General features: G+C 31.6%; 2 protein-coding genes across 8 annotated transcripts; both read right to left on the reverse strand.

Moving 5' to 3' along the window:
* Positions 1–777: 777 nt before the first annotated feature.
* Positions 778–17603, reverse strand: LOC123221106 (polyribonucleotide nucleotidyltransferase 1, chloroplastic). 7 transcript variants are annotated; one of them, XM_044643807.1, is made up of 25 exons: positions 17202–17596; positions 16188–16256; positions 15949–16055; positions 15803–15845; positions 15294–15377; positions 14135–14199; positions 13865–14021; positions 11396–11452; positions 9134–9247; positions 8335–8598; positions 8063–8137; positions 7380–7493; positions 7197–7289; positions 6898–7076; positions 6462–6645; positions 6296–6343; positions 6093–6165; positions 5211–5284; positions 5003–5110; positions 4587–4681; positions 3885–3948; positions 3392–3445; positions 3006–3047; positions 1648–2048; positions 778–1126 (listed from the first exon to the last, which is right to left on the reverse strand). In XM_044643807.1, the coding sequence occupies exons 1-25, from the start codon at positions 17502–17504 to the stop codon at positions 1111–1113; spliced, it is 2883 nt and encodes a 960-aa protein (XP_044499742.1). In that variant the 5' UTR covers positions 17505–17596; the 3' UTR covers positions 778–1110. The 7 variants fall into 7 exon arrangements, 4 of the variants coding, with proteins under 4 accessions (XP_044499742.1, XP_044499741.1, XP_044499744.1 ...); XM_044643806.1 differs by having other exon boundaries at positions 778–1129; XR_006503206.1 differs by having other exon boundaries at positions 1549–2048; positions 17202–17594.
* Positions 17604–19801: 2198 nt separating this feature from the next.
* Positions 19802–23058, reverse strand: LOC123220217 (mediator of RNA polymerase II transcription subunit 21-like). The gene is made up of 5 exons (XM_044642290.1): positions 22846–23058; positions 21430–21640; positions 20850–20927; positions 20696–20747; positions 19802–20161 (listed from the first exon to the last, which is right to left on the reverse strand). The coding sequence occupies exons 2-5, from the start codon at positions 21637–21639 to the stop codon at positions 20085–20087; spliced, it is 417 nt and encodes a 138-aa protein (XP_044498225.1). The 5' UTR covers position 21640; positions 22846–23058; the 3' UTR covers positions 19802–20084.
* Between the last annotated feature and the right edge of the window lie 4071 nt (positions 23059–27129).

Here is a 27129-nt window from a genome sequence, read left to right on the forward strand (position 1 = left end):
GGCAGAAGACTGTTTTCCACCGAAGGTTTAATGAAATGACAAACATCACATGTTAACTGAGAAAATATCAAATACGCATTTATAAAATTTCTATTAATTTAAAAGTAAATGACTGATTTACCTTTTGCAAGTGTAATAAAAAATATTTTCATTGAAAATAAAAATATATAAAAATTTATTATAATTTCCCTTATATAAAAATATAAATTAAATAAACATAACTTATTATAATTTATAAAATTAAAAAATTTCAATTTTCAATCTATTTCTATTTGTCTTTTGTCTCCGAAAAGAGGGCAACAAAGAGACCAGAAGAAAAAGAGAAGCCAACCAAGAAAAAAAAAACCACTAATTAAGAAGAAGATGTTTACCAAAGAAGAGGATAAAAAATCTTGAAAAGAAAATGCTCACTTTTCAAATTTGAAAAGAAAATCATTAAAATTTTAAATTAAAAAGAAAAAATGTAATGTTTTTTCAGTCTTTTTAAATATCTTTAATTAAATGACATTTTAGTAAAAAATAATCCTTAAATGAGAACAAATCCTTTGGCCAATATTAAAGGTTAAAGATGAGACTAAAATTGTTTTAAACTAAGATACTTAATTACATTACTATAGCATAGAGGCTATTATTTATTTACATATAAGCCCTTTAAAATATGCTTATTTTAACTAATTTCGTGAATTTTATTAGTTAAAAAGGTTATGGAATTAAATGAGTAACAAGCTATTGGCTTGAGAAATAAATGAGTTCATTTCAAGTAATGCAAGAAAAAAATGTAGCTGAAAAAGATTATCAACATTGATCAATTAACCAAAATTATAACTATTCATGGTCATATAAAACCAGAAAAAAAGAAAAATTGAGGCCAACAAGAGAGATGTAGAACACTATAAAAGAGATGGCTTTAGCAGTAAATGATACAACAAAATTCCATGTATTCTAGCAGGTATGCTTCAACTTCTATAGAGCATCTGCAGCATACATTACCTCCCCAAAGTAAAACATTATGACAGTTGTATATCGGATTCGGATTCGGATTCGGATTAGGTTCCGCTCCTGCTTAATACTTCAAAACTCCAGTTTGCATTTTAAATAGGCGGGTGATAATCATGATCGTGCAGCCCTGCTATTACACAGGAAAGTAGGAATAATATTACTGATCTTCAACATGAGCGATCAAAGCTAGAACTAATTGAGAGAGGCCGAGATGGTCGTTTATAGTGTTTTCTGAAGCTCCACTAGAAACAAATTTCAAACACTATGCTTGAAGCTCCTAACCTTGGATACAATTGAAAGGAACAGATATAGTGTAAACTTTGTTTAGATGTTATTATATGACATAACTTTTTGAAAAGTAGAGTGAAAGTTCCATGTTAATTTTTTATGCTATTAACACCAGAGGGACACTTGTTTATGCGTAGGTGTGGCATGGATGCATGGACAAATGTACAGAGCACAAGCATGTATGTGCGAACAGAGTGATACGTGCAGACACACACACATGCATGAACACAGAAATAGAGGGGAAGAAAGAGCAGCTCATACCAATTTTTTGCCAGCACGGAGGCCCTTCCATCATCATTATCACAATAAACTAAGGGGACTCGAGATTTGTTGTCACTGAAACTGGAAATAATAACTCACCATCCAACTTTCGCGCCTCCATCAACTAAGCTGCTTCCATCTTTGTTAGAGATACTGCTGACTTCTTTACCACTGCTCTTCTTTGTCCTTACTTTGTTAATAGTGGATACCTCTTTTGAAGTCCTTCCAATTCTCTTGAAGACCTTTCTCTGTGGGAGTAGATTATCGTCTGCAGTACTGCTTTTTGCGGAGCTCACATCCTTGGGGTGCCGAGTCTTCTCTTCAACAGCACCATCCTTTGATAAATACACAGATTTTTTTGCCATACTTTTATCAGTTTTACTTGAAGCTGCAACATCTTTGGTGGAATCAGCTGTATCTGACTTTGCAGGATGATTCTCAGCATTTGTCACTGGAAGTAGTGCTTTAACGCTAAGGCGAAGTTGTCCTTTATCATTTACCTGTATTAAATGCCCAAGTAGTGGGAGAAATTTTTTGAACAGAGTAATAGAAACAAGTTCCTCAAGGGCAATATGACATGTGCATGGGTCAGTTGGTCAAAATGTAACACAAATCAAACCATATATATCACTAACTCAAACTAAGCACCCTTAGAAAATATGCAAGCAAAGTGAGGGAAGAAAGAAAATCAGGATATGAGGTCCACAAGCAATGCCTCGTGATTTCTACTTCAATCTTGTTGTACTATATGAAGTTTGACATCTAAATTAGACTCCACAATAGGTATAAGGTTAGGACACAACAGTGGAAGATGAGTAAAAACTAATTAATCATCAATGGATTTACACAATCATCATAACAGTTGGGATATGCAGTCCACCGGCAACCATCCCATTTATTGTAAAAGATATTACTACCCATGAAAATAGAGCTGGCAGTTAGTTGGACTGGACTGAAAATGGGAAGGTCAGCGGGCCATCAACCATGCTGTGCCAAGGCCTGCAAAATGCAAGCCTTGATGGGCCGTGTCAACCCACCAAATATGGAGGCCCGAGGCAGGGCCCACAACATGATGGACCATACCTCCGTAGGCTTTTTGATTGACAGACCTGCTAAAATTTTTTTTTTTTTTTATAATTTTTTTAATTTGCAGGTCATGTCAGCTCACGAGCTTTCCAATGAGGCCCCAACATGGCCCACATGCCAACACAGTCCACAGCCAACTCACCGTAGCTCTAATAATTATTCATATTTTAATTTCTTTTTCTTTTCTTCAAGATAAATGTTGTTTAAAAAGAAAGCAAGCATGAGGTCAAACTCCAAGGATTAGATATCTACCAATAAAATACCTTTTCTCATGTGTACAGGAAAAACCCATTTTTCACTAAATAATGCTACATTTCCGTATAACTTCGGACTGTGTTCTTGTAAATGTATAAGAAAAGAAAATGCCAAACCTCGATAAGCTTAACATCAATTTGGTCTCCAACCTTAACAGCCTGCAATGATACAATAGTACAACAATCATTTCACTATTACTTATAATTTTTTTCTTAGAGAAAACAATTATACTGATAGTAATAGTATAATAATAACTATAATAATTCCAAGAGTAACTATAGGGGCCATTCTAACTACAGTACTGGAATGGTAATATAAATGAACCCTTTTTCAATGTTTTCATAGACTATGCCATATTTATAATATGGAACATCACACATACAATCAAAGATCAATTGTAACACCGTATTACATTATAAGTTGATGTTCCAGTTACAAGTTTAATGTTTGACACGAACAAAAAATTAACGTAAAATGTGTGGAGCAGAGTATATATGCTTACATCTTCCGTCTTCGAAAGCCAGTTTGAGCTTAGCTCACTAATATGGCAAAGTCCCTGCAGGAAAAAAAAAAAAAAACTTGAGATTTTCCTTCTTCAACTCTTCAGCATAAAAGTACTCCAGATTCACAAACACAACAGTAAATAAAGCTACTTATCCCTTTTAAACTTCAAATGTAGATGTAAACAAGATTAATTAGCATCAAGTGAGATATTTTACCACATAACTATTCAAGTTGGGGAAAGATAAAAGCAAATTTGACAATGGCACATGAATTTTTTTAGAGGTATGGCAATTAGAATAACATATTTACAACAAAATATACATCTCAATATCCATTCTCTAATAATTCAAATATATAAGAACTTCAAGAAGAAAAAAAATTCCCTTTTAAAGAACGAAGTCAAAGAACAGTTGTCAAAAGCCACAGGACAGTGCAATGCCAACTTTTGCCAAAAAAAAAAGGTGCTCTGAACATATTATTAGGAAATATACCTCACGCCCAGGGGCTATCTCAACAAAAACTCCATAAGGAGCAATTGATTTGATCTTACAATTCCTGAATCCAGATCCAAAGAGTCAAAAGACTTTTGCAGTCAACCCAGCAAAACAAAGATAAAGGAAGCACAAAGTTTCCATAAATAGACAAATCAAGAGAGAGATTCTCATCCTACATGTTAAAGATAACTGACTGGGGTCCACTTCACAAATTTGAGTGTGTGAATCCTTTGTCATGCACCATCTTTGATGAATGGCTGTAAAACGTTTTTGTCTCAACATAATGTGGAATTAAGTGCTGTTAGAGTTTATATACTATTTTCAAGCTCTTTTCTATTTGCTCAAACTTTTGTGATTAATGGTTACTTAAGATGTTTTCTGCTCGAACATTGCCAGTCAATTAATGAAAATATAACATATCAAGTTAGCACTGGTTCTTAATCCAAGTGCATTGTTGTACTGGATCCATATAACAAGTCCTGCAAATTAGAATTATTTATGTTAATGAGGGGAAGTGTTGATTTTTGAATGCTACATTGAGCATTTCCTATCAGCTAATGCTTTTGGGCTAAATGCTGACTTGATATCACCTATTTCAACCATTTACAGTGCTTGAAATAAGATTAAAGAATGTTTGAGAGATTTTTAAGATAACATTTATTATAATAATAATAATTATAATAACCAAGGAAGAGATACCTATAAATATCACCAACAGTTGGGACAAACGTCAAGTTACTAATAATGGTTTTGGCTTTCTCTAGACATGATAAATCCCTTGCAGTAATTTTTACCTGCAAACAACACATACATAAGAAACAGCAGTAATAAAATAGATCTTGGAAAAAAAAAAAAAAGACTATAGTCGGTTATCAAATAGGAGGGAAGAAATAAATTAGGGTTTTGTCAGCAGCCTTAAGGCTGACTGTGGGAGGTCTCCAGCAGACCGGCGCCTCAATTAGCCGGAAAATGGGAGGCCCCGACTCCTCGAACTGTCTAGTTTATCATGTGTGATCCCTTTTATAAATAAAATCATTTTTATTTTGCTGGTTTTCTGTTTTGATGAATAACAGGCTGGAATCCGAAAATAAAATGAGGCCCAAATCCAATCTTACTGTTCCATCATCTTCTGTGTCAATAGCCTCCACTCCAGTTTCTTCAATAATACTCTTCACCTTCTTTCCACCAGAGCCAATGATAAGGTTAATTTTCTCTGGACTAACCTGTATAACAGCATTACAATAACCAATAAGAAAATTATGTACCAAGAATAACCACATCAACTGACTATGCAACTAATTGATCCATTAGAAATAAACAAACCTTCATAATGTGAATCAGTGGAGCATACTTAGAAAGCCTATTTGTAGGGGGAGGTAAGCACTTCATCATTTCAGCTGACTCATTAAACATAAGCACGAACAAAAGAATTAGTGGCAGAGACACAATCATACAAGACGTAACATGATTTCTTTGAAAGAAAATTAGTTAGGTCACCTTAGCTTTACACAAGAAATAAATAGTGAACAAGATTATGTAGATCCAACTGACAACCATAGGAAAACACGAAAGAAAAACAAAAAGCTAGGTGGTAATAATTCTTTTTTTTCTTTTTAATAAAATTTTTGAAAATATAAAAATAGATGCATCTCATGTATTGACACATGCGGCACTATCGAATAGTAGTAAGAGCGTAAGGAACCCTGAAGGCAAGAATGCCAAGGAAATCTCGAAAAAAGCTTAATTTGTACACACTAGATTGTGTTAGAGAGGGCAGCTCCCACAGAATGTGATTTCAGAAATCACAAATTTTGCCTTTTCCACACTTTTTTTTCCTCTTTTTATAAAAATCTTTGATGGTATGTGCTATGATCTGCCAACCATAGTAATATTCCAGTGCAAGCAAGTGCTCCAGAATTCTATGTTTGTCTGTGTCCCTTGGAAGAACAATTTGTACCACATAAAGAGAAAGTATATAACACTAAAATATTTGAGGTGAGATGAAAAAGGTCAAGCACATGGAAGAGGATACCTGGATCCTATCCAAAAGACTAATCCCACAAATGTCAAGACAAGTAGACAAGCAAATCCTGACATTTGATAATTTGTTTAACTAGTTGTAAAGCCACATTCCAAGTTTCACATATCAATTTTATATATGAACGTATTCCATCACTTCTAAAAGTACATGTTCGTGAACTTTACCAAGAATTTGTCTGCGGCCATCCTTAGCCTGTAGGAGTGCCTTTTCCATAACAGGTAAAGTAATTCCTCCCACCTGTAATTAAAAACCAGACTTTAATTATAAGTTGCACTTACCAAACAACGTGAAAAATACCAAGAAACACAATCAGTGTGCAGTGGATGAAAGAAAAGCTACATTTGTTTAAATTTAAATGATAAGTAACCTTTATGTCCATCTGAAATGCGGTTATACCATCTTCATTTCCGGCAACCTGTAATCACCATTCTAAATGAGGTAACCCTTTTCTAAATTAAACAAAAGCATAATAGAAAAGTCCCTAACTAAAATGATTAAAATACAAATAAAATAAGAATTCCAGTAATTACAACCTTAAAATCCATATCTCCAGATGCATCTTCAGAGCCAGTTATGTCAGAGAGAATTAGTGGTGCCCCATCTCCCCCAAATTCTTCAGTGTCCAATACCATACCCATTGCTATCCCAGCAATGGAGCACTTTATTGGAACACCAGCATCTTGCAATGCCAAGCAACCTCCACAAACAGATGCCATGCTATTATTCAATGAAACTAAATATAAGTATTAAATACTAAGACCTGCAGAGAAAACAACTTCAAGTACATTGTAAAAGGAGATCGGAGGAAGGGGGCAAGTTGTGTGCACATGCAAAAAGTTTGAACATGTTATCAAAGGATTTGAATATATTCTAAACATAACATTAGTATACAAATACATATACAAAGAGACATTTATATTACATGTTCTGATTTCAGAATGATAAAAAAAAGAAAGGAACAGAATCCACCTAGAGGAGCCATTGCTTTCAGTGATGGTACTCTCTACACGTATAGTATATGGAAATTTATCTTCAGAAGGCAATATAGGTTCAAGAGCTCGCTCAGCCAATGTTCCATGACCAATTTCTCTTCTACTAGGTGCTCCAATCCTCCCAACCTCACCAACAGATGATGGAGGAAATGAGTACTGTTTATTTTATGAAAAGCAAACGCACAGCAGTTAGTAACATTAACTATCAATTTTTTGTTCTGGAAGGTTGCCAAATTTTATAATTATACAAATAATTAAAAAAAATTATTCTCAAACCTGAAGGTAGAAGCTCTTAACATCACCGTCACCCACAAGATTGTCTATCCTTTGTGCCATTTGCTTATCCCCAAGTGTAACCACAGCCAACGCCTGAAAAGAATGATAATTTCCAAAGACACCAACATATCAAATGTCTATGAAATGATAGATGGACATAATGATGTGCATATATTTCCGAACCTGTGTTTCACCACGGGTGAAAAGAGCACTTCCATGTGCCCTAGGAAGTAATCCACATCTTGAGTTGATTGGGCGTATTCCATCTGCATATCGTCCATCACTCCTTTTTCCTCCCTGTAACAGTTGCAATGAAAAAAGGAAAAAGATATCAGAAGTAAACTCATTCAGAAGAAAACACATTTGGTGGACAAAAGATCCATTCCACCGGAGCAAAGAAGATTCTGTTCATTCTAGTAAGGCTTATCCTTTCTAAAGTAACAGGAGCTATAAGGTAGTTTTCGAACGATCAAGGTAAACATCAAACAAAGAATATCATGCTGGGTAAGAACTTGAAAGTTTCCACTATACATCAAACAAATTAGACCAGTAAAGATATGTCTTTAAATGAAAATTTTAAAACTAAAGTCACTGTCAAAAGTTTGATGAAACATTGACAAGACTAGCATTCATAAAGTGAAGAATGAAGGTTCAGAAATGAAATTTTGTCAATGAAACAAACTGAAATGTTCAACATTCCAGGATTCAGGTTGGAGCATTCAAAGTTTTTTATAAAGAAATATTATATAGTTTTTTATTTTGGTCAGCTGTTTTGATAGAACAAGAGATCTAATAGATGCTATTCACAAATCTAAAACTAATTGTAAAAGCATTTATTTAATTTTGACTGGCAGCAAACTAAATACCTCCACAATGCGTCTCCGCAGGAATTTGGATGTAACATCTTTAAACACCAGCTTCACATCTACCTCAGAATACAGCTAAAAAAGGAGAAGCATAAAATATATATATATATATATTTAAAAATTTGAGCTACAGTATCAAATTGATAGAACTTCAAAAGATAAAAGAAAGAATGTAAAAGTTCATTCCTCAGATGAAGTACTAGAATTCATAGCTTATGGCCAAGATGAATCATATATGGTGAGTTCAAAAACAAATGACAAGCATAATTTACCAAGGGAAGGGGTTTCCGTGGAATTGGCCTTATGTGAACATCGCCTTCATCTACCTCACCATCCAGAACAACTTCCTCATCCTCATCTTCTTCCTCAAACAAATCTGGTACTAGTTCAGTAGTTCCAACAGTCTCATCTTTACTGACATATCCTGTCTCCGTAAGTATTGTCAGAACTTTTTCTTCCAATGTTGTGAGAGCCTTTCTTCGTGGTATTTTGTTCCTGATTTGTAGCATTTTCACCAAGTCCTGACCAACAATTTCCTGTAAATGATAAATATAGATTACCACTTATTATATTTCACATGACAAAGATTATAAAATAAAGAAAATAGAAAAATGAGCATAAAATTATAGAATAAAGTTGTAAGAATGATATCTCCCTTGAAGATTTAAAGTGCTACTAAACAACTTTCAACAGGCTAGACTATGTCACTTCTAGCCCTTTTGAATGATTAATGGTGACAATGATCAGCTTAGTATGACAAATATGAATCTCAAATATGACTGCAGAATTTCTATCCATCTCAGATGTTTAATAGATTATTTTCTTTGATTAAAAAATACTTAGATTGCTCTCGCTTTAGGTGGAATCCCTATCACCATCAGCGGTATGACCAACATCAAATACTTCGTTAAGTTACCATCAGTTAAAAAACTAAATGCTACCTTCTGTAACCCTTTTGCAACTTTATATAAATTGCTACACATAATTAAAAACAAAGGAACTATACCAAAAAATTAAAGAAAATACTGTAGATATTTGCTTATCCAATAAAAAAGATAACAAAATATTTACTTCAACGTGCTTATATAGCTCTGGAGGTGGTAATTTTATAGTGTCAAGCATTTTTGGTTTGCCACACATCTTAACTAGAGCTTTCACCTCATTACAAATAGTCCGTACTGCTTCCTGGAATCAGTCAAAAAAGGAAAGCCAAGTGTTAACATTGAAAAGGCAAAGTTAAAGAATAACGACAAAATTTATAAAAAAAATAATAATAATTGTCCCACAAAAGACTGAGTTGGCCTATCATAATCTTCCATCAATAAACATATAAGGACAGCATTAAAAAAATAAAAAGATTAAATACTGAATCTTCCCCTCAACATGTTTTACAATCCAAAAAAAAAAAACAACATTAAAAAATTTATAATTTTTATAGAAAGCATAAAATAGAAGTATTAATGTAAAAAAAAAAAAAAGATAAATTAAAAAGGAACCCATCTTATGTGTAGCAACCCATAAAAGAAAACATTCAATTTATATAATCCAATATATAGTCTCAAGGAATCAGGATTTACTCACTGGTAGCATAGTAATGGAAAACTACAACTTTGCATGATTACCTTTAACCACACAGACCAACAAAATGCTCAAAATGTATGTGAAGGCTCTAGCCTTCACATCACTACATATGAGGATAACAAAACCATGAAAGTCTTAATTATATCTTCAAATAAATAAGTAAGAAAATTTTGAATTGTGCAATTACAAGAATAAGCACCAAATAAAGGCTTTGTTACCACCTATAAATTTACAAGAAGAATACTTGAAAGTCGAACAAAAAATGGAAAGGTGAAACTTTCTGCTTAAAAGATTAATCACAAGCTGTAAAGCATTAATTGGTGAGCTAATGCAAATATCCTGAAAAGTAGTGGTACTACTACTCAAAGAAAGAAACAAGGCATAAAAGAAAACTTTTTTGAGAGCAATAAAATCGATGGTTTGTAGACAGAGATAAGCATCTTGTTCTGACACAAGTATAGGTGTTTATTTCTGATTCTTTAGATGGATCCTAACTTATAAGGATAGGTTGTTCAAATTTTCAAATAATTTTAAAATCAATGATATTGTCATAGGTGTTGAACACAAGAACTTTAAAAATCTACAATTAAGAAGAAGCTATGAAAATTAGATTGTTTCTATAAAAAATCTATAGAGTACATGATTATGAATAATTGTAACTATGTGAAAATTTCGTTAGAAAATCTGTGAACACCTTCAAGAGGTTACTCATAGCTTCAGAAAACAAAGGGACATCTTCCTACAATTATTTCTATATATAGGGGCATGGATGGCATCATTGCCTCTAGTCCAGCCCATCAATTTCTTTATAGAAGCTGTAAACAGATTCTAAGATTTAATGATACAAGTGCCCATTTCATAGACCTAAAAATCACAAAGCCTTTAAGTTATCACATTCTTTGATACTATTAAACAATCTTGAAGAAAATGAAACATCTCTTTAATATAGAACATTATTGATATTTTAATATCAAACAGAGGCCAAAAGATTTTGATTTGATCTTAAAGTGAATCAATAAAATTGAGTCAATAAATCTTATAGAGTTGGTAGAAATAACATAAACAAATAACAGATAAATAAGTCCTGAGGAAGCCCCAAATTATTGGCCAATTTAAAATGAGGAGAAAACTTTAAAACCCCAAATTTGCTCAAATATGTATCAATAGTCTTTAATCTAACCGAACTTTTGAAGAAAAACCAAACCAGTGATGTAATTCAGCAGTGCCTACTGCTTTCACAACAGTGAAAAACCCTAAGAAAATTAAATATATCAGTTTCAAAATTTAAGTGAACTTCATGCAATATAATATGCTGAAAAATTATGCACAAGGACCCTCTAGGTAATTGACACCATTTCTAAAACTAGATGTCTAGATGAATCAACATGAATGTCAACCTTAATTTCTGTGATTTTAACGAGAAAATCAAAGGCATGATGGAACAGGCAAAAATTTACAAACAGGAAATGAAAGAGTCATGATCTTTTCTCTCCCAGGCCTACTTAGCAGTTAGCACATCCCCAATGAACAATAAAATAACAGTTTGTTCATGAGAACTACAACAAATCAAAGAAGATAAAGATTGCATACAGGCAAAGATCCCAACTGGCATGCAATAAAATGAAACATACTCATGAAAACATCACAGAGAAAGCGGAGATCACACATAATTCATTTCTAGTAAACAAAAAAGAAACTAGGCTGATATGATCAAATAGCAGATAAACAACATACTTAGATCAAAAAAACAACCTGCCCGACTTTCACCGCTTGAATCAACTTTTCTTCTGAAAGGAAATTACAGTAACCCTGCCACAAGAAAGTTTTGCTCGTCTATGAATTAACTGGCCAAATCACTGAAGCACAGTTGCTGTTAATTATAAATAAATAAATTGCAACCAAAGCCAAACAGGATCGAAACTACAGCCTCTATCATACTCTCACTCTTGATGGAGAGCAAGTTCTGTTAGGCCCAAAGGCCATTGGGAAGAAACAAAAAATCAATAATTTTGGTAATGGTATATAGTAAAAACTTAAGAGGATGCCAAGGAAAGAAATAGTTCAACCATGTCTAAGTCTTATCTCCTTTTTCCTCTCCCTCAAACAGATTTTAATAAAGTTAAAGCTAGCAGTGAATAGCTTACAAAAATGCAAGTGTGTTCTGACATCTAGTGTGTCCTCATGCATCATGATATTCTCCAATTGCTTGCCAATGTAATTGTTTATAAATTTGACCTTTCTACTGGTTTTTGTAAGTCAATCAGATCATGCATTATATCGTATTACTTTCTTTTTGGTTTTTTACTTCCAATTTGGTAAACTTTTTTTTCATTTATACAATTTGGAAGAGGTTATATCACAAGCTCAAAGGAGACTGAAGAGTTTCCATGAGAGAGATGCAACTGCTATAAATAATTACAACAACACTTATGCAGCGGTAAATTATCAGGCTGACCCTTACAAAACAATTACATTGGCCCAATATCAATGATACAAAACAGTTCTGTTTAGTTAAATCTATTGGCTCAACTCATCTGAATAAGCATTTTCAAATTTCAAGAATCTTTATAGGCTAAAATGTTCAAGATGTCCATAGGTTTCCACAAATCACTTACTAAGTTCCACTTCTCGTAGTTTCTGTTATGGATAAACACTCAAAGCTATTACAACAATACTTAAATACCAGGATATAAGAGGAAACCTATTTGAGAGTTGTCCTGGTTTATTAATTAATTGAAAAAGGTTAAAGTTGGTAAGCTGCAGAATTCACTTTAAGAAATATCAAGCAAACACACACATATTTAAGAACTAGTTAAGTATAGTGGCAATATCAGACACTGACACATATTTAAACAAGATTATAACTAAGATCACTTTTCCTATGGGTTATGATCATACTGTAGGTCATTAATCATTATGATCAATGAACTCAATAAATCATCTTGAAGTTGGGCTAGAGTTAGGCAAAAATCATTTTGGGCTATGGGATAGAGTTAGGCATCTTGCTTCTATTTGAGCTTCAATTTCAAAATGAATTTAACAACTTTTGTTTCTTCCTTACAAATCTTAATGGGAGGGGATTTTGGGTTAACTTTGTATACTAGACTTATTTCAATGAAGGAAGGGAAGGTTATGTCTTGCATATATTAGTCACTGCCTTGTATAACATTTTTCCCATTTTATAAGGTTTTTTTTTTTTTTAAATTTTATCTCTTATGGGATTTGTAGTACAATGATGTACTTATTTCAATCTCCTCTTTAACATAGTACAATGGTTTCTTATAAAAGAAAGAAAAATACCATTTCTTCGTTTCTTAAAAAAATAGATTGATCCTTAATTGTCATATTAGTTAACAACTAGAAAATTAAGGATTAAATATAATTATTGTTAGTGGTTAAATTCTTTTAATTCATAGATCATAAGTGTAGCCTACTTAGTTAATTTTGTTTCATTCAAAATTGATTGTTTTTAACTAGATAAGTAACTAAGTTAATTCAGATTTAGAATAGATTATATTACTGAAATTCAACATTCCCCGCAGGTTCAACTTGTTCCCACTAACCTATATTCCAATAGACTTGTCTGCTTGCAAATTTAATTTAAAAAGGCAACAAACTTTCTTTTATAAGAAACTATAAATTTAAAATAGTAATAATAAGTTACAAAATACAACAAGCAAATATCATGCATAAGTAGAATAGAAGAATCCTGATATATATTAGAAAATGAAGCCCAAACAAACACCAAAAAAAAAAAAAAACCACACTGTGGGACATGTGCCTAGTAGGCATGCCACCGTGTGGCACAGCAAAACCACATTAGCCCAACAAAACCATCAACACTGTCACACCACCAAAGCATGGCCACAGGCCACTTGGATTGTCAAAGGGTTATTTTCTTAACAAAATGTCATTTTCTAAAAAAAAAAAATTGTTTAGTTAACACTCATCACATATTAAAAAGAGTAATAAATTTGAAAACAAATAGAAACTTCTCTATTGACTTGAAGGAGCAATAAATAACTCATGTTTTCATCAATCATACGGCAAACCATGAACTTCAATTGTAGTAATGAGGCTTACATGGCTACTGCATGCAATCCCATTCAAATTATTTTACAAATGTTCAGCAAAGACATAAGATCTGCATCTAACTGTACTATAGTAGGAAATTCAATTTCAAACAGAATGCAATAGCTTAATTCAGAAATAAAAGCAGACCTCTATCATCAATATTGCATTATCAGAGCCAGCCAAAACCAAGTCCAAATCTGAGTCTTCCATCTCCTTGGTTGTTGGATTCACAACAAACTTGTCACCAACTAGACCAACTCGAACTCCCACAATTATTTTGGATTGTGGCACTTCTGACAGAGCACTGTGGTATTTAAACGATTACAAATTCAATAAAGATGTCTGAAATAGTATCATAAGTCTTCTACAAATTGCCTACAGAATAATAAGGTAAAAAACAAATTTGATCATTCTCACACTGCTATTCCAGCTGCTGTAATTGACAAAGCGTCAGGGGAATGCAGACCATCATAGCTCAAAACCTGTTAAGCATAAAGGTAATACATTTCAACAAAATCATGCATACAAACAACAAGATAAGGATAAAATAACTCACAGTTACTGGCACACAAAGATTTCAAAAAAGTACCAACAAAAGAGCACTATTAGCACCACACAATCTATGAATCATAAACTAGGACAATAGTGCTCAATGTTTATGGGTAAAATTTAAATTCTACACTTCAGTGTCTTCTAAATTATGAGATATGGCTTATCTTCTTATCCATAATAGTTGGCAGTTAACAGAAACTCCCCAGACTTTTTTCGATACATTTTTTTTAAATCAAGACCCTTTTAAATGTCCTCATATCTTGCATTTGAATCTTTGATTCTTTTGAGTTATGCTAAGCTAATCTAGTACAATTTATTTATAGACAGCTAATTCACTTTTTTTGTATGTGTGTAGTATCAGTCCATTCCTTAATTCAAATAATTAACAATTAAATAAGGGGGTCTATGTGGTAGAGAATGTAAATACATTTTCCCTTTTCAAAAACAAGGGCAGCAATTCAATGATAGTGAGTTCATTTGAAATGTTCTCAAAAATACAATCCAACAGAACTACTGCAAAATTATAAGATGAAAAAGGTTTTCTTTTTTCTCACGTTTCTACAATCTTTAACTCTGGAAACAATTTTTGAATAACAAATACATTTTTACATATTAAAAATATTGAGATGCAACTCACAATTTTAAATTTTAACTTTTTAGAAAATTATTTTTAGTAAGAAAAGGGACCTTAAATAACCATATTATCTGTATTCTAGTCAAATAATTAATTCAATGTTGCCAGCACCAATCATATATGGTATAAAATACACAATATCCATTATAACCATACTAAGTACCTTTTTTAAATAATTTTCACCTTGTTAATTACTGAAGTGCATCAATGATATGCCAATAAAATTAAATATTAAATTTTAGGGGCAAACCTAAAATTTTCAGATAATAGTCACTGATATTTCACCAAATATCATGATCTGTCCTTATTTATTCCAACACAAAAAAAAAAAAAAATTTAAATCCCTAAATGGAAGATTATAAGTGACACAGTTCTTCAAGAGGACCATACCCAAGATAGTATTTGAGTTTCATGGTAAAAGCCCTTAAGCATAGTTGGGCGTAGGGGCCGATCAATCAATCTACAAACAAGGACCTGCATGCAAAACAGAATGGATTACAAAAACTGATAGATAAGGATGACAAAATCTCAAAGGCAAATAAAACAATAATAGAAAACAAATAAACAAATTATTCAGTTCATATCACGAATACAATACCAATATTTATTTCTGCAAAGAGTCATATGGTTGATGACTTCTTTTCATGTCATTATAGCAGATTTTGAGCTATACAATCCTAACTAAAAAATTTATCCAATAATGACAAAGGCATTAGAATAAGATTCATTCTTTTCAGAAATCAAAAAGTTTGCCATGGCTATTTAAGGGGAAAAAACAATTAATTTTTGAAAAGGCATTAGAATAAGATGGAAATAAATGCTTCAAGCTTTAAAAGATATGCCTGTGGTTTTTGTCTACAAGTTGAAATCAGAGAAACGAAATTAACAGTAGCCTGTACCTCATGATCCTTTGTCCTCCCTTCTCGTTTAAAAAAGCCTCCACTGATGCAATGTCAGTTATTAAGCAAAAAAAGTTAGGTCTTTTTCAAGTAAATAACGTGAGTAAAATTTACTTAAAAAATTGATCACAAGTAGCAAGTTGCACCTGGTCCGACCAGCTGCAGAAAAACGCTCTTGATAATTTACATTGAGAGGAAAAAAATCAGAAGGCTCACTTGGGCTATCCGCCAAACAAACAGAAGTGAAGACAATCTACAAAATGCATTAATTCTTTATAAGCATGAATGGAAAAAGTCATTTATGAAACTTCTACTTGAATTAAAAATTTTGAATATGAACATATATGTGCACTATGTAACTCCATGTAAGCAACTGATCACTTACAGTTTCACCATCTGTTACTGTAACAGCAGCACTAGCTTGTCTCCCCATTTTACCCGTCTCAACCAAAATCTACAAGGAAAAAACAAATGACATTTTTACCTAAACAGCAATGTATAGTACACCTCTCACCAAAAATTAGAAGCATGTATGCCATTTCTCTAAGAGTGGAAAAGATCGCCAAATTGAAAACCAAGACCATGTTTCTTTTGAAAAGAAAAAAAGGCAACAGACAAAGAAAGAGAGAGAGAAAAAGAAAAAGAGAGTCAAGGATCTATTTAGCACAACTTCTTACATTGGTTGTATCTTTCAGAACACACAAAAGGTTTGAAAAGACCCATGAGATTCCATTTGCATTCATATAAAACTTTTACAGAGAAGAGGGTTGCCCAAAAGAAGATTAGTTGGCAGTCATAACAGGGCATGCCTTCCATAAACTAGTTGAAGAAACACACCTAATTCGCCTCAACTTCATGATAATGCAGCTCCTAGTAAAAAGTGGAACCTAATATTAAGCAAAGTTCAGTTTCTAATTACAAGCAAATGTTTTAAAGGGAATATTTTCAGTCATAAGAAATGCTTGCGGTGCAAATTATGGTATTCAGTAAATTTTAATTCCTCAAAAAAAAAAATATATATATCAAATTTCAAAGAGAATTGAACAAGCCAATTTGGAACACAATTTTATTTCAAGAGAATAATGTCTCACCCTTTAGCGAAGTCTACTTTAAATAGGAAAGCTCTCTACTTTAACACATTAAAATAGCTCAAAGCAATTCGTGAAGAAACTCTAGTCTATTTTAATTCCCTATTCAATTACTACCATAAAGATCAATTATCAACGACAATTTTCTCTCCCCAAATATTCTGATCCTTGGTTTATATCAACAAAAGGATTCACAAAAAGTCACAACATCGAAACAGAAAACTATTAATGTAACACAATGGCATGGCTATCCCTAATAAAACACAACATAGAATCATAAAAAAATAAATAAAAATGAGCAGAGGCCATACATGTCTGTCACCGTATGGAATTTTGACAGAAACCGGTTGAGGAAAACTGGGCGGCGCATCCGTGGCGACGGTCTCCGACTCTGAAACCCGAGGTTCTTGCGCCAAAGCTTTAACACTAAACTTCCGAGGGTAGTTTTTCGCAGACAAAAGCAGAGATAACGAGATGAATTTGGAAGACTTAGTGGAATTGGCGAAGCAAGAGCAATTTGGAGACAGAGAAAGCTTGCAGCGAGAGGACGGTGAGAAATGAGAGGAGTGTGGATAGTAGGGCCTCGCGGGGAGGCCGCTAGAGTTTGCTAACATTTTTGGAAGGCTTTGGTACTCTGATACAATACAAGGGATTTTATCCGTTTAGAAGGCGCGCAGCAGAGTAGGGAGAGTGAGTGATGAATGATTGCTTTTTTTCTTGTGGCTCGGCGGCAATGTTTTGGGCTTGAGCTCGCAACTTCTGGGTGGTGCTTAAGCTCAACTATGTTTGGGCTTTGAGCTTAGCGCTCTTATATTTAACGGGGTTTGGATAGGACTTTGTTAAGTTGTGGATTTTTGGGTACAGAACTTGTTAGTATGGGCGAATGGTACGGTTTGGCTTAAATTACGGGTTTTTTAAAACAACAAAACTATATATACCCATTTTAGATATATAAATATATACATATTTATATATGTCATTATATAATTGGATGATTTGAATTAAGAATAAAACAATAACCAATCGTATAATGACACATATGAGTGTGTATATATTTGTATACCCAAAGTAGGTACGCATAGTATTACTCTTTTTAAAATCAAATTAAAAAAATATATTAAAATTTTTTTAAAGCAAACCACTTTATATTTCAAATCAAATTTTAAAAAATACGATTTTATTTGATTTGGGTTATAGTTTATACTTATCAAATTCATTCACTTATATATATATATATGGTTTACAGTTTAGTTTAATTTAAAAATTATTTCAAATCATAACGTAAACTAAAAATTATTTTAAAAAAATTTAAATTGTAATTTTTAAATAGTTTAATCTAATTTTATAATTTAAACAAAATTATGCATAACCCTAATTTAATCGCTATATATTGGTCGTCGCGTCTAATTGCTTTGGAGAGTTGATTTTAAGCAGAACTTTTTGTGTTCATGACAATTAATAACAAACTGAACTGGTTTTTCCCTTTTAAACTTTCATGAGTTAAACTGGCTTCTGCTATTGCCAGATTTCTGCATGCAAATATAAGTAGAAAGAACAAGACTGAGTTTTGCATAGCAGAAATGGAGAGGTCCTGGAAATGCGTATGTTCGTTGGTTTTATTAGCCATTGCCACCTCTGGTATGCTTTCTTCTTTCCTTCTCCTCGCTGTAAATCAATGGGTTAATATATATTAATTGTATTTATTTATATATGTATTTGCAGGGTTTGTTGGTAAAGCTGAAGGAAAAGATTATTACTGTTTTACTGACAAGGATTGCACGGCCGTGCGCCCAAGTTGCAGGGCTAAGTATTGGTGTTATATGACAGAAGATGATGCAACATGCAAGTGTGGCAACCCAGGCCACACTCTGATTGTTCCCTGTAGGCCTCCTTCTCCCTTCCCGGGAATTTGAGTTGAAGCAATAAATAAATAATAACTTTTATTAATTCTCATGATAGTTGTGCACTAGGGAGATTTGCCTATCAAAGTCGCCTCTCCTTCATTTTCTGGATTTTGTCTGGTATTTCATGGCTTCATGCAACACCTAATATCTTTTATATCCTTCAGAATTTTCAGCATAAACTAGTGATAATAGCTATGTTTGTTTGCATGACGAAGTCGACTAGTTTTTCAGTACATCATTAAACTCAATGAACATTTACATTAACTCAATACATCCAAAGTGTAGAGAAAAAAGTGTACTTGAACAGGTAAATGTGCAGGCTGAACCAGGTAAGCGTGCACTGTGATGAGATTAAAAGGCCTAAGTGTTGAAGGCCTAACATGCTAGAAGCCCTCCTCCCAATTCCCCATGCATCAAGCGACCTCTCTTGGCAAGACCACAAATTCCCGGAGCAAGGGAACCACAAAAAAGCGCAATATCTCCAGGAGATTGGAGCCTTCAGGCTCACAATGGAGACATTAACAAATCAGGATTCTATTACTACTTGAAAATCTCATCCCATCAGTGGCGGATTTCTAATCCTGGGGATCCAGCTTGATAGTTTGGGTGATTGCCACAGTTCTGATTTTTTTCATAATTATGTTTGTTATGCAGGACAGGATAATTGTAGATGAATTCATAATTCTTAAGTATGCAGCTCGTTTTATTGCAGAAAAGACATCTTCAGATTCTTAATCATACAAAAAAGCAGACCAACTACTCAAATATCTCTGTTTTCAATAAGGTAAGGGGAGAAACCTAGGGTCACATTGCATATCTCTGCAGTTTACTGAGAGGAACAATCCAACGAGCTTTCACTGAAATATTATTGCATAATGTTCCTCAAATATGGTATGATTCAACTAAGAATTTAACTCTTGACACAGGCAAAAGCCTGGCAAACTGAAGTTGTTAATATTTTATAATCCAAGTGACAGAGAAAATGACTTTGATTCAGCTACTTAGACTTGTGGTAAATTGATACATCTAGCATTTTGTGATTATCATTCTCACTTCAAAAGTTACATACCGGTCAAGGAATGAAAATTTGAGACTCTTGCTCATGTGATAACATAATAGCATCATGTCAATAATCAAACTAACACTTTCCTAATATATAAACATAATTCCGAAATTAAGGTGCTTTAACAAAACAAGTAATACTTGGATTAGATGCAATTAAATTATACCTGGAAAGACCCTACATGACTAATGTAGATAGAATGGTGGAGTTTATCAATTGCACTTCATTCAATCTGGTTTCTTTAAATTCAAGCAATTATCCACAGCCTGGCTGAACAACTCTTGCACCTGTTTCAGTTCCTTCTCTGTTCACAAAAAATTTACTGAGAATGTTAGTTCTCACGTTTGAAAATTATCCAGCAGATAGGAAATAAAAAAAATAGGTTGCAACGAACCAAGAAGATAAAGATTAGAAAAAAGCATAAATAACACAAATCTAGTATAGTCAGCCAGAGAATAGTTAAGAAACAAGTATCAAAAGAAAAAAGGGCATAGATATCACATATTATCTAGTCAGGTACGTTCAATAGAAATTATATTATATTTGCAACCAAGTATTTTAAAGTTCTCAATAGCAACCCAGATCCTAATTGGCAACAACAACTAAGGCCCACATATCTGACCCTCAAAGCATGAAGGTATAGATATGTAGAGTTCTATCATTCATACTTTTTAGTACATTTCATAACCGGGTTTAATAATCAAATATTATGTGGTTCGCGTTTATATATAGAAGTAAAGATTGATCATAGATTTTCCCTCAAAAGAAACAAAGAGTAGGATAACATTCTAACAAATCACTGCATCAATTTGTAAGGCATAAAGGTTTGCAAATTCACCAGCAGCTTCCAGTTGCCTCTGCAATTCTTGACCCACAGCATCATTCTCAGACTGCAAGTGAATTTACAAGAAAAAATGAAAAGTCACACTATCTGTGAAACATTTTAATAATAAAATAGAGAAATCTGAGTTCCTAAAGTTTACGGACTATACCTGGAGTTCTGCAATCCTTTTCAATTGAGCTTCTTGACCACCCTCAGCTAATGGAAGAGCTGCAACCAATGCATCAAACTGAAAGAGAAATACAATATGTGGAACTGCATATCAATTAACTTTCTTGTAAGCAGAAAACTTGTTAATCAACAAACTTTATAGTAGGATGAACAGAAAATAAAAGGAGCTTCATGGCCAAAAAACTAATATTTGAATAGGCCAATTAACAATGACAAACCAGAAAAGTTTCTACCATAAATCCAGGCCTAAAACAATAACAATTTTAATGCAATGTACAAAATTAAATTCTGTAGGAAAGACAAGTCAGATGAAACTTTAACCGTTGATCTTCAGTCAACAGCATACATTCATTGCTCTAACAAAGAAAATAACTTCTAGAAAATCTTCCTGTCCTGGTGGATCAACATATCTTATCGGTGTCTATGAAAATTTCAACATCTCCCTCAACCTACCAGTGAAATGGTGATCACAACAGAGTGAACATGCAAAACTAGATGAGAAGAGAACTCTAATTTTAGTAATAATTCAAATAAACTATTCTATTCAAATCAACACGAACCTGCTTAGCTGCTTTTACAAGAGCAGCACTCATGAGCTTGGGTTGCTCCAGAAAATTTGCTGCATCCTCTGGGGGATTAGTAGCTGGTGGTTCTGGGTAGGTTGGAGAGAGTCGAACAGGAGGAGCATCCCTTTGCAGTGTACCAAAGGTATTAAAGGCAATACCCGCAATTTGATTGACTTGTTCTTGTAACTGTGAAATGATGTCCATCCTGCAAAAGTTAACACTGATATTTTTATAGTTTATACTCTCACAGACAACATATTTATAAAACAATTACCTACTAAGAAAATAAAAGGCCCCTTCCTATGCCAATTTAACCAAAATTTTAGAAAAACTATAGAAATTTAACCAAAATATAACTTATTAACTGATATTGATTCATAAATAAGCCAATAAAAATAGACAAATTAGAAAAATCAATCAGAAAAATTGACTGACTTAAATGAGCCCAATTTCAGAATGCAATTATTTCCCCAAAAAATAAACAGAAGGCCACAAGAAAACTTAAGAGGATCAGCAATTTTTTAATTTTCTTATGATTAAATCGAGAAACAAACAAAAATAAAGAGAACTTGCTGAAAAATTAAAATGGGAAAGAGTATCTAAAATGGGTTGAGAAAAATCTGGATAGCAGAAAGGCGAGCTTTGGCTAGAGACTCCACATCGTGATTGATTTGTGAGCTAATCCAAGAAAATAAGACAGATAAGGATTTCGATTCTCAGTTGTAGGTCAGAAAGGGATTAGTGATGTACTGCAAAGTTCTTAAGCAGTCTTTTATCCAAAAAAAATGAACTAACTGATCCTGAATTTCAAAATTGGTTCTATCCAGTTAAGACACATACATTCCCCAATTAAAATTTGATATTATAAAATATAATATAAAAACTCAAACGAAACTCCAGAAAAAGAAAAAAAAGGAATCAAAATTTTTCACTCTAAGCCACAAAATCAATATACCAGAGGCAAGGACAAAATACAATCTCAATTGAATTTTTTTTTTTAAAAAAAAAAACCAAACAGGGACTTCCAGAATAAATCAAAATATTTCCTTCTCTACTTCGGATTCAGCTTGAATATTAGAAGAAAAGCACCGTCTTGAAGTTCTGAACAGTACAATTGAGCATAAACACAATATAACACATTATTAATAAAAAATATACAACGCGAAACTAATTTTTTTAAGTGAAAATCAAGACAAAATAAACATAATAAAACCCATATAAACGAAAATTTTCTGTTAAATAAAAGTTTATATATACATATATATATACATCCATCCCTTTCCCATTACCACATGCAAATACCCAAATTCATCTCTTCCCCATCGCCTCCAAAAGCAAAGCTTTTAATAAACAACACAAAATTCGAAAATGAAATCCACATAAAGAGATAAATCAGAAATTACAGAGCACCTGCCACTTCACTCGGACCAGAAAATTTATGAGTCGTCGGCAAAAGCGATTGAATTAGAAGTATGTCTTGTTGACGACGAAAATTGGAAAGGAGTTGACCACGGCCTCGGAGGATGGAGAGCAATGGGGCTTGTCGACAATGGCGATTGGAGAGGGTGAAAAGGAGTTCAGGATTTTGACCTGCACTTTAAAATTTTACCATATTTTCCTAATTTATAAAATTCAATACTCATCGTTATTTTAAAATTATATAATTTATTAAAGGCCAAAAACTTACTCCCACCCATGTTAAGTGAATTCTCGAACTCTCATATGTAATATTTTAAAAGATTAAATATTTATATTTTTTAAAATTTTTTTATTAAAATCTAATAATTTTTTTATATTTAAAGTTTTAAAAATAATTATTTCTCTAATAGAGTTTTTTCTGGTTTTTTTCTAACAACTATTTTTTTTTCAATCATCTGTTATTTTTTTTAGATCGCTTCTTCTTTTATTAATAATCTTTTTTTTATTATCTTTGTCCCTCTTCTTTTGTTGTCTCCTCATCATCTCCTATCAAATCTTCTTCTTAACAAAGAAAGATTAAGAGAGAAAATACGATTACAGAAGATAAACTTTATTAAAGAATAATGACAAAAATAATCAAATCCTAAAAGAAAAAAAAAGACAACTCCAATCTTTTGCTTTCCCAAGTGCACATCTATTTAGTAACTCTAAAGACTCCAATGGGAGTCACAAGTTTGCGTAAAATCGGAATCTATTTTGGGCTTTGACTAAAGTCATGCACAGAGTCCAATTAACTAATATTGAGTATTGGGCTGGAGATTACTTAAAAGCCCTGCAAGCTACAAGTTAACAAACTCTAGCTGGCCGAAGCTTTTAAAAAGGGAACTTCGCAACCAAAAATTATGCTGAAATCTCGTAGAGGTCTAAATACTTATTTCCACTCGAGGTTTAATACATGTTTATATTTTTATCAGCCAAATTTTTAAAATTTAAATATTTATTTATAAATTATTAAAATCAATAAAATTCATTAATTTTAGAAATAAAATTTGTATTTAATTAATAAAATTAAAAAAAATAAAAAATTTTCTCATTTTCCCTTTAAAATCTAAAAATTAATAATTTTTTCACGAGATTAAACTTTAAAAAATTATATTTTCTCTCTCCCAAAGGTTTCAATTTTCTAACAAATTCTCTCCCTCTCTAACAATTGGCACCCGTCAACCTTTTTTCAGACTTAACTTTATTGAAAAAGATAAGTTTTTGTTTGAACAAAAATAATATTCAAATGATTTAGACGAATTCATTTTTATAAACTTATATAAAAATAAATTACTTTAATGTAAATACTATAAAAGAGATCTTATAAAAATAAATAAGAGAAAAATTAGACCTCTCATTCATATACATCATTATTTTTTATTTTTTATAGTATATATTATTAATTTAAAATTTTTATCACGGAGAAGTTTGCATAATAGAACTTGAAATCTTTTAAAATAAAATAAAAAATCATCAATTGCATAAATTATATTGTTGAAAAAAGATTTTTTAAGTAGATAAGTGGATATATATTCTATTTATAATTTAATTGCTTATATATACATATATAATATCTCACATCCAATAAATGTGTGATTAGAATTTTAAATAGTTAATTAACAAAATCATATTTATTTAATTATTAGAATATTTAATATATAGATTTATTTACTCTTACCTCTCGTTTTCAGACGGTCTGACCCGGAAATTCCGTTCAAACGGCGTTTTAAGATCCGCCAACTGCAAAATCAAATCGACAGGCGTTTAAAAAATGCTAAGTGCATCTTAAATACTAAAATAATGTATTTTTAATTAATGAAAAAATTATAAAATTATGTACATTGGTTAACTCGGACATGTCTTACCCATTTGGATTTATTTAATTTCTATTTTAATACTAAATTTTTAAATTAGTTCATATTCTCCACGGGGATCATAAGATGCTCAAGTTTCAAGTTCAACTTTGTTGATGTCAATTGTCAAAAGGCATCAAATTCATTTCCGTGGTCTTAATTATTAATTGTAACTCTATTTTGCCTCTCAACCGTGGTTTGGATGAGAAAGAGGTGTGACTTTAAAGTGAAAAACGTGGGTTAAAGTTTTGGTTGTGAAACTGATAAATCAATTTGAAGGTTTTTTTGATCGATACGAAGTTATCATTATCTTTTCATCAACAGATAGAGGTGAGGATTATTCGTCTTTCTCCATCGACAAATGAAAAGATAAAATTGTTTTCGTTTGTTAATATAGAGAGAGAGTCGATGAAACTTTCGGATGGAAAGAGAAGATTGTCAAAAACAAAGATGATGATCGAAGAGATGAACAAAAAAAATTCTAGATTTGAGAGAGAAAATGTTACCTTTCAAAGTGAAAAAATTTAAACAATAGTAAAGTTATCAGTTTTTAAAATCTGAGATGAAAAAAATAAAATAAAATTATATATTTTTAATATTATTATTAAATGATAATTTTATTTTTATATTTAACACAAAATTTTAACAAAAATTATATAACAAGTGAATATCATATTTAAATTTTTAAAACTTCGTATGTGAAAATTTAATAATACATTAGACCTTAAATAGAAATAAGCTTTTGGCCAAAATTATCTTATAAATATAAATTAAAATATTAAATATACATATATACTAGGCCTGGATTCGAGCCGAGCTCGAGCCAATGTTTTCGAGCTCGAGCTTAATTGTAAAAGTTTATAAATTAAAATTTTAGATGTAAAACGACATCATTTTGACTAATATATATTAAAACGACGTTGTTTAAATAACGAATATTCGAATTTGAAGCAAACCAAGCTAAACTCAAGCCAAGTTCGAGCTCAAGCTCGAGCTATATTATTCTTAAGTCGAGTAAAGTTTAAGCTCGATTCAATTCGAGTCTAACCCTAATATATACATTCTATTTAAATATAAGCATAAATTAATACTTAATCACTTCCCATTCATATTCTCAAGGGGGGACCATAAGATGCTCAAGTTTCAAGTTTGACTTTGCCGATGTCAATTGTCAAAGGCATCAAATTCATTTTCTTGGACTTAATTATTAGTTGTAAGTTGTTTAATATAATTCGGATTAATTTAATTTAAAAGGAATTTTTTGTTATTAAAAACAATTTGTAATTCTATTTTGTGAATTTGTTGTTCGTATCTCTAAATGAGTAAAATATTTAATTAATTTTTTTAAAAGTTTTAGGAAAATAATATGCCGATCTCGTTTTTGGTGTTAACAATAAAAAAATCATATTAATATATGTTATAAGTATAAATTAAAATATTAAATATATAAACTTTTATATTACGAGTTTTTTTATGGTTTTATTATTTATTTATATTAATCAAGTATTTGTTGAGTTGATTTTTTTTTTTTTATATATAAACTTGCATATCCATTTTTGTGCTACATTATATTGTATAAAAAGTTACAAAGATAATATTATTTTTCTATAAAAATTACAATTTCATTGAAAGTACAAGAAAATTTTCAATTAATAGTTTTAGTATGTATTGTAAGAAACATCTGAAAACAATTGTTTAAAAAAAAAAAAGGCTTGAAAAATGTTAAACAAATTTGAGGCCCCACAACATTAAACCTCTTCCGATCCTAAGAATTGCCCTAAGTGGGAAAGAGAAAAATTTCTTTTGTAAAAAGTTAAAGATCAAATAACATAATCTCCTTCATATAAAAAGTCAAGACACAAATAGTTTAAGATTGATTAACGATATATTATAATAAATCAATCTTAATTTATTTGATATAGTGATTAGAGTGTACTTATTAGACAAAGTTGGATGAGATTCCCAATTATTTTAAAAAAACATTAAACCAACATATCAAATCCCTTAAATTTCTTGTCTTTTTTATTTGGTCAAACCAACATTTCCTACCCAAAATTTGATTAAAGATAATTTTCACCATTTAAATTGATTAAAAAAAAACTAATTTTTCATCCATTTGGTATTTGTTAAAATTTTTAGTAAAATTTTTTAATTTTTTTTAATTACTTAAAAGACAAAAAAGCCATCAAGCTAAATAATATTTGCCTCTAAAATCTTATTAAATAATTTTTTAATTTTAATTAAAAATAATAAAAAATTTTACTAGTACAAATATAGACAATGCATTAATGACATATAATTATATGTTCGAGGGTAAACTATAATTTTTAAAAATATTAAAATGTTAATAAATTTTTACGGGCTTAAATTTGAAAAAAAT

This window comes from Mangifera indica, chromosome 7, assembly GCF_011075055.1.
Source record: "Mangifera indica cultivar Alphonso chromosome 7, CATAS_Mindica_2.1, whole genome shotgun sequence".
In the NCBI taxonomy this organism is placed as follows: Eukaryota; Viridiplantae; Streptophyta; class Magnoliopsida; order Sapindales; family Anacardiaceae; genus Mangifera; species Mangifera indica.

Bases quoted from the DNA above. Each gene is read 5' to 3' on its own strand.
- LOC123221106 (XM_044643806.1), bottom strand. From the start codon at position 17,504: ATGTTAGCAAACTCTAGCGGCCTCCCCGCGAGGCCCTACTATCCACAC. The intron at 15,378-15,802 runs GTACAGGCTACT...TTTTGCATGCAG, and splicing joins GGAGGACAAAGGATCATGAG to GTCCTTGTTTGTAGATTGAT. The intron at 14,200-15,293 runs GTATGGTCCTCT...TATGCTTAACAG, and splicing joins AAACTCAAATACTATCTTGG to GTTTTGAGCTATGATGGTCT.
- LOC123220217 (XM_044642290.1), bottom strand. From the start codon at position 21,639: ATGGACATCATTTCACAGTTACAAGAACAAGTCAATCAAATTGCGGGT. The intron at 20,928-21,429 runs GTTCGTGTTGAT...TTTCTCTTTCAG, and splicing joins TTGTAAAAGCAGCTAAGCAG to TTTGATGCATTGGTTGCAGC. The intron at 20,748-20,849 runs GTATAGTCCGTA...ATTCACTTGCAG, and splicing joins AAAGGATTGCAGAACTCCAG to TCTGAGAATGATGCTGTGGG.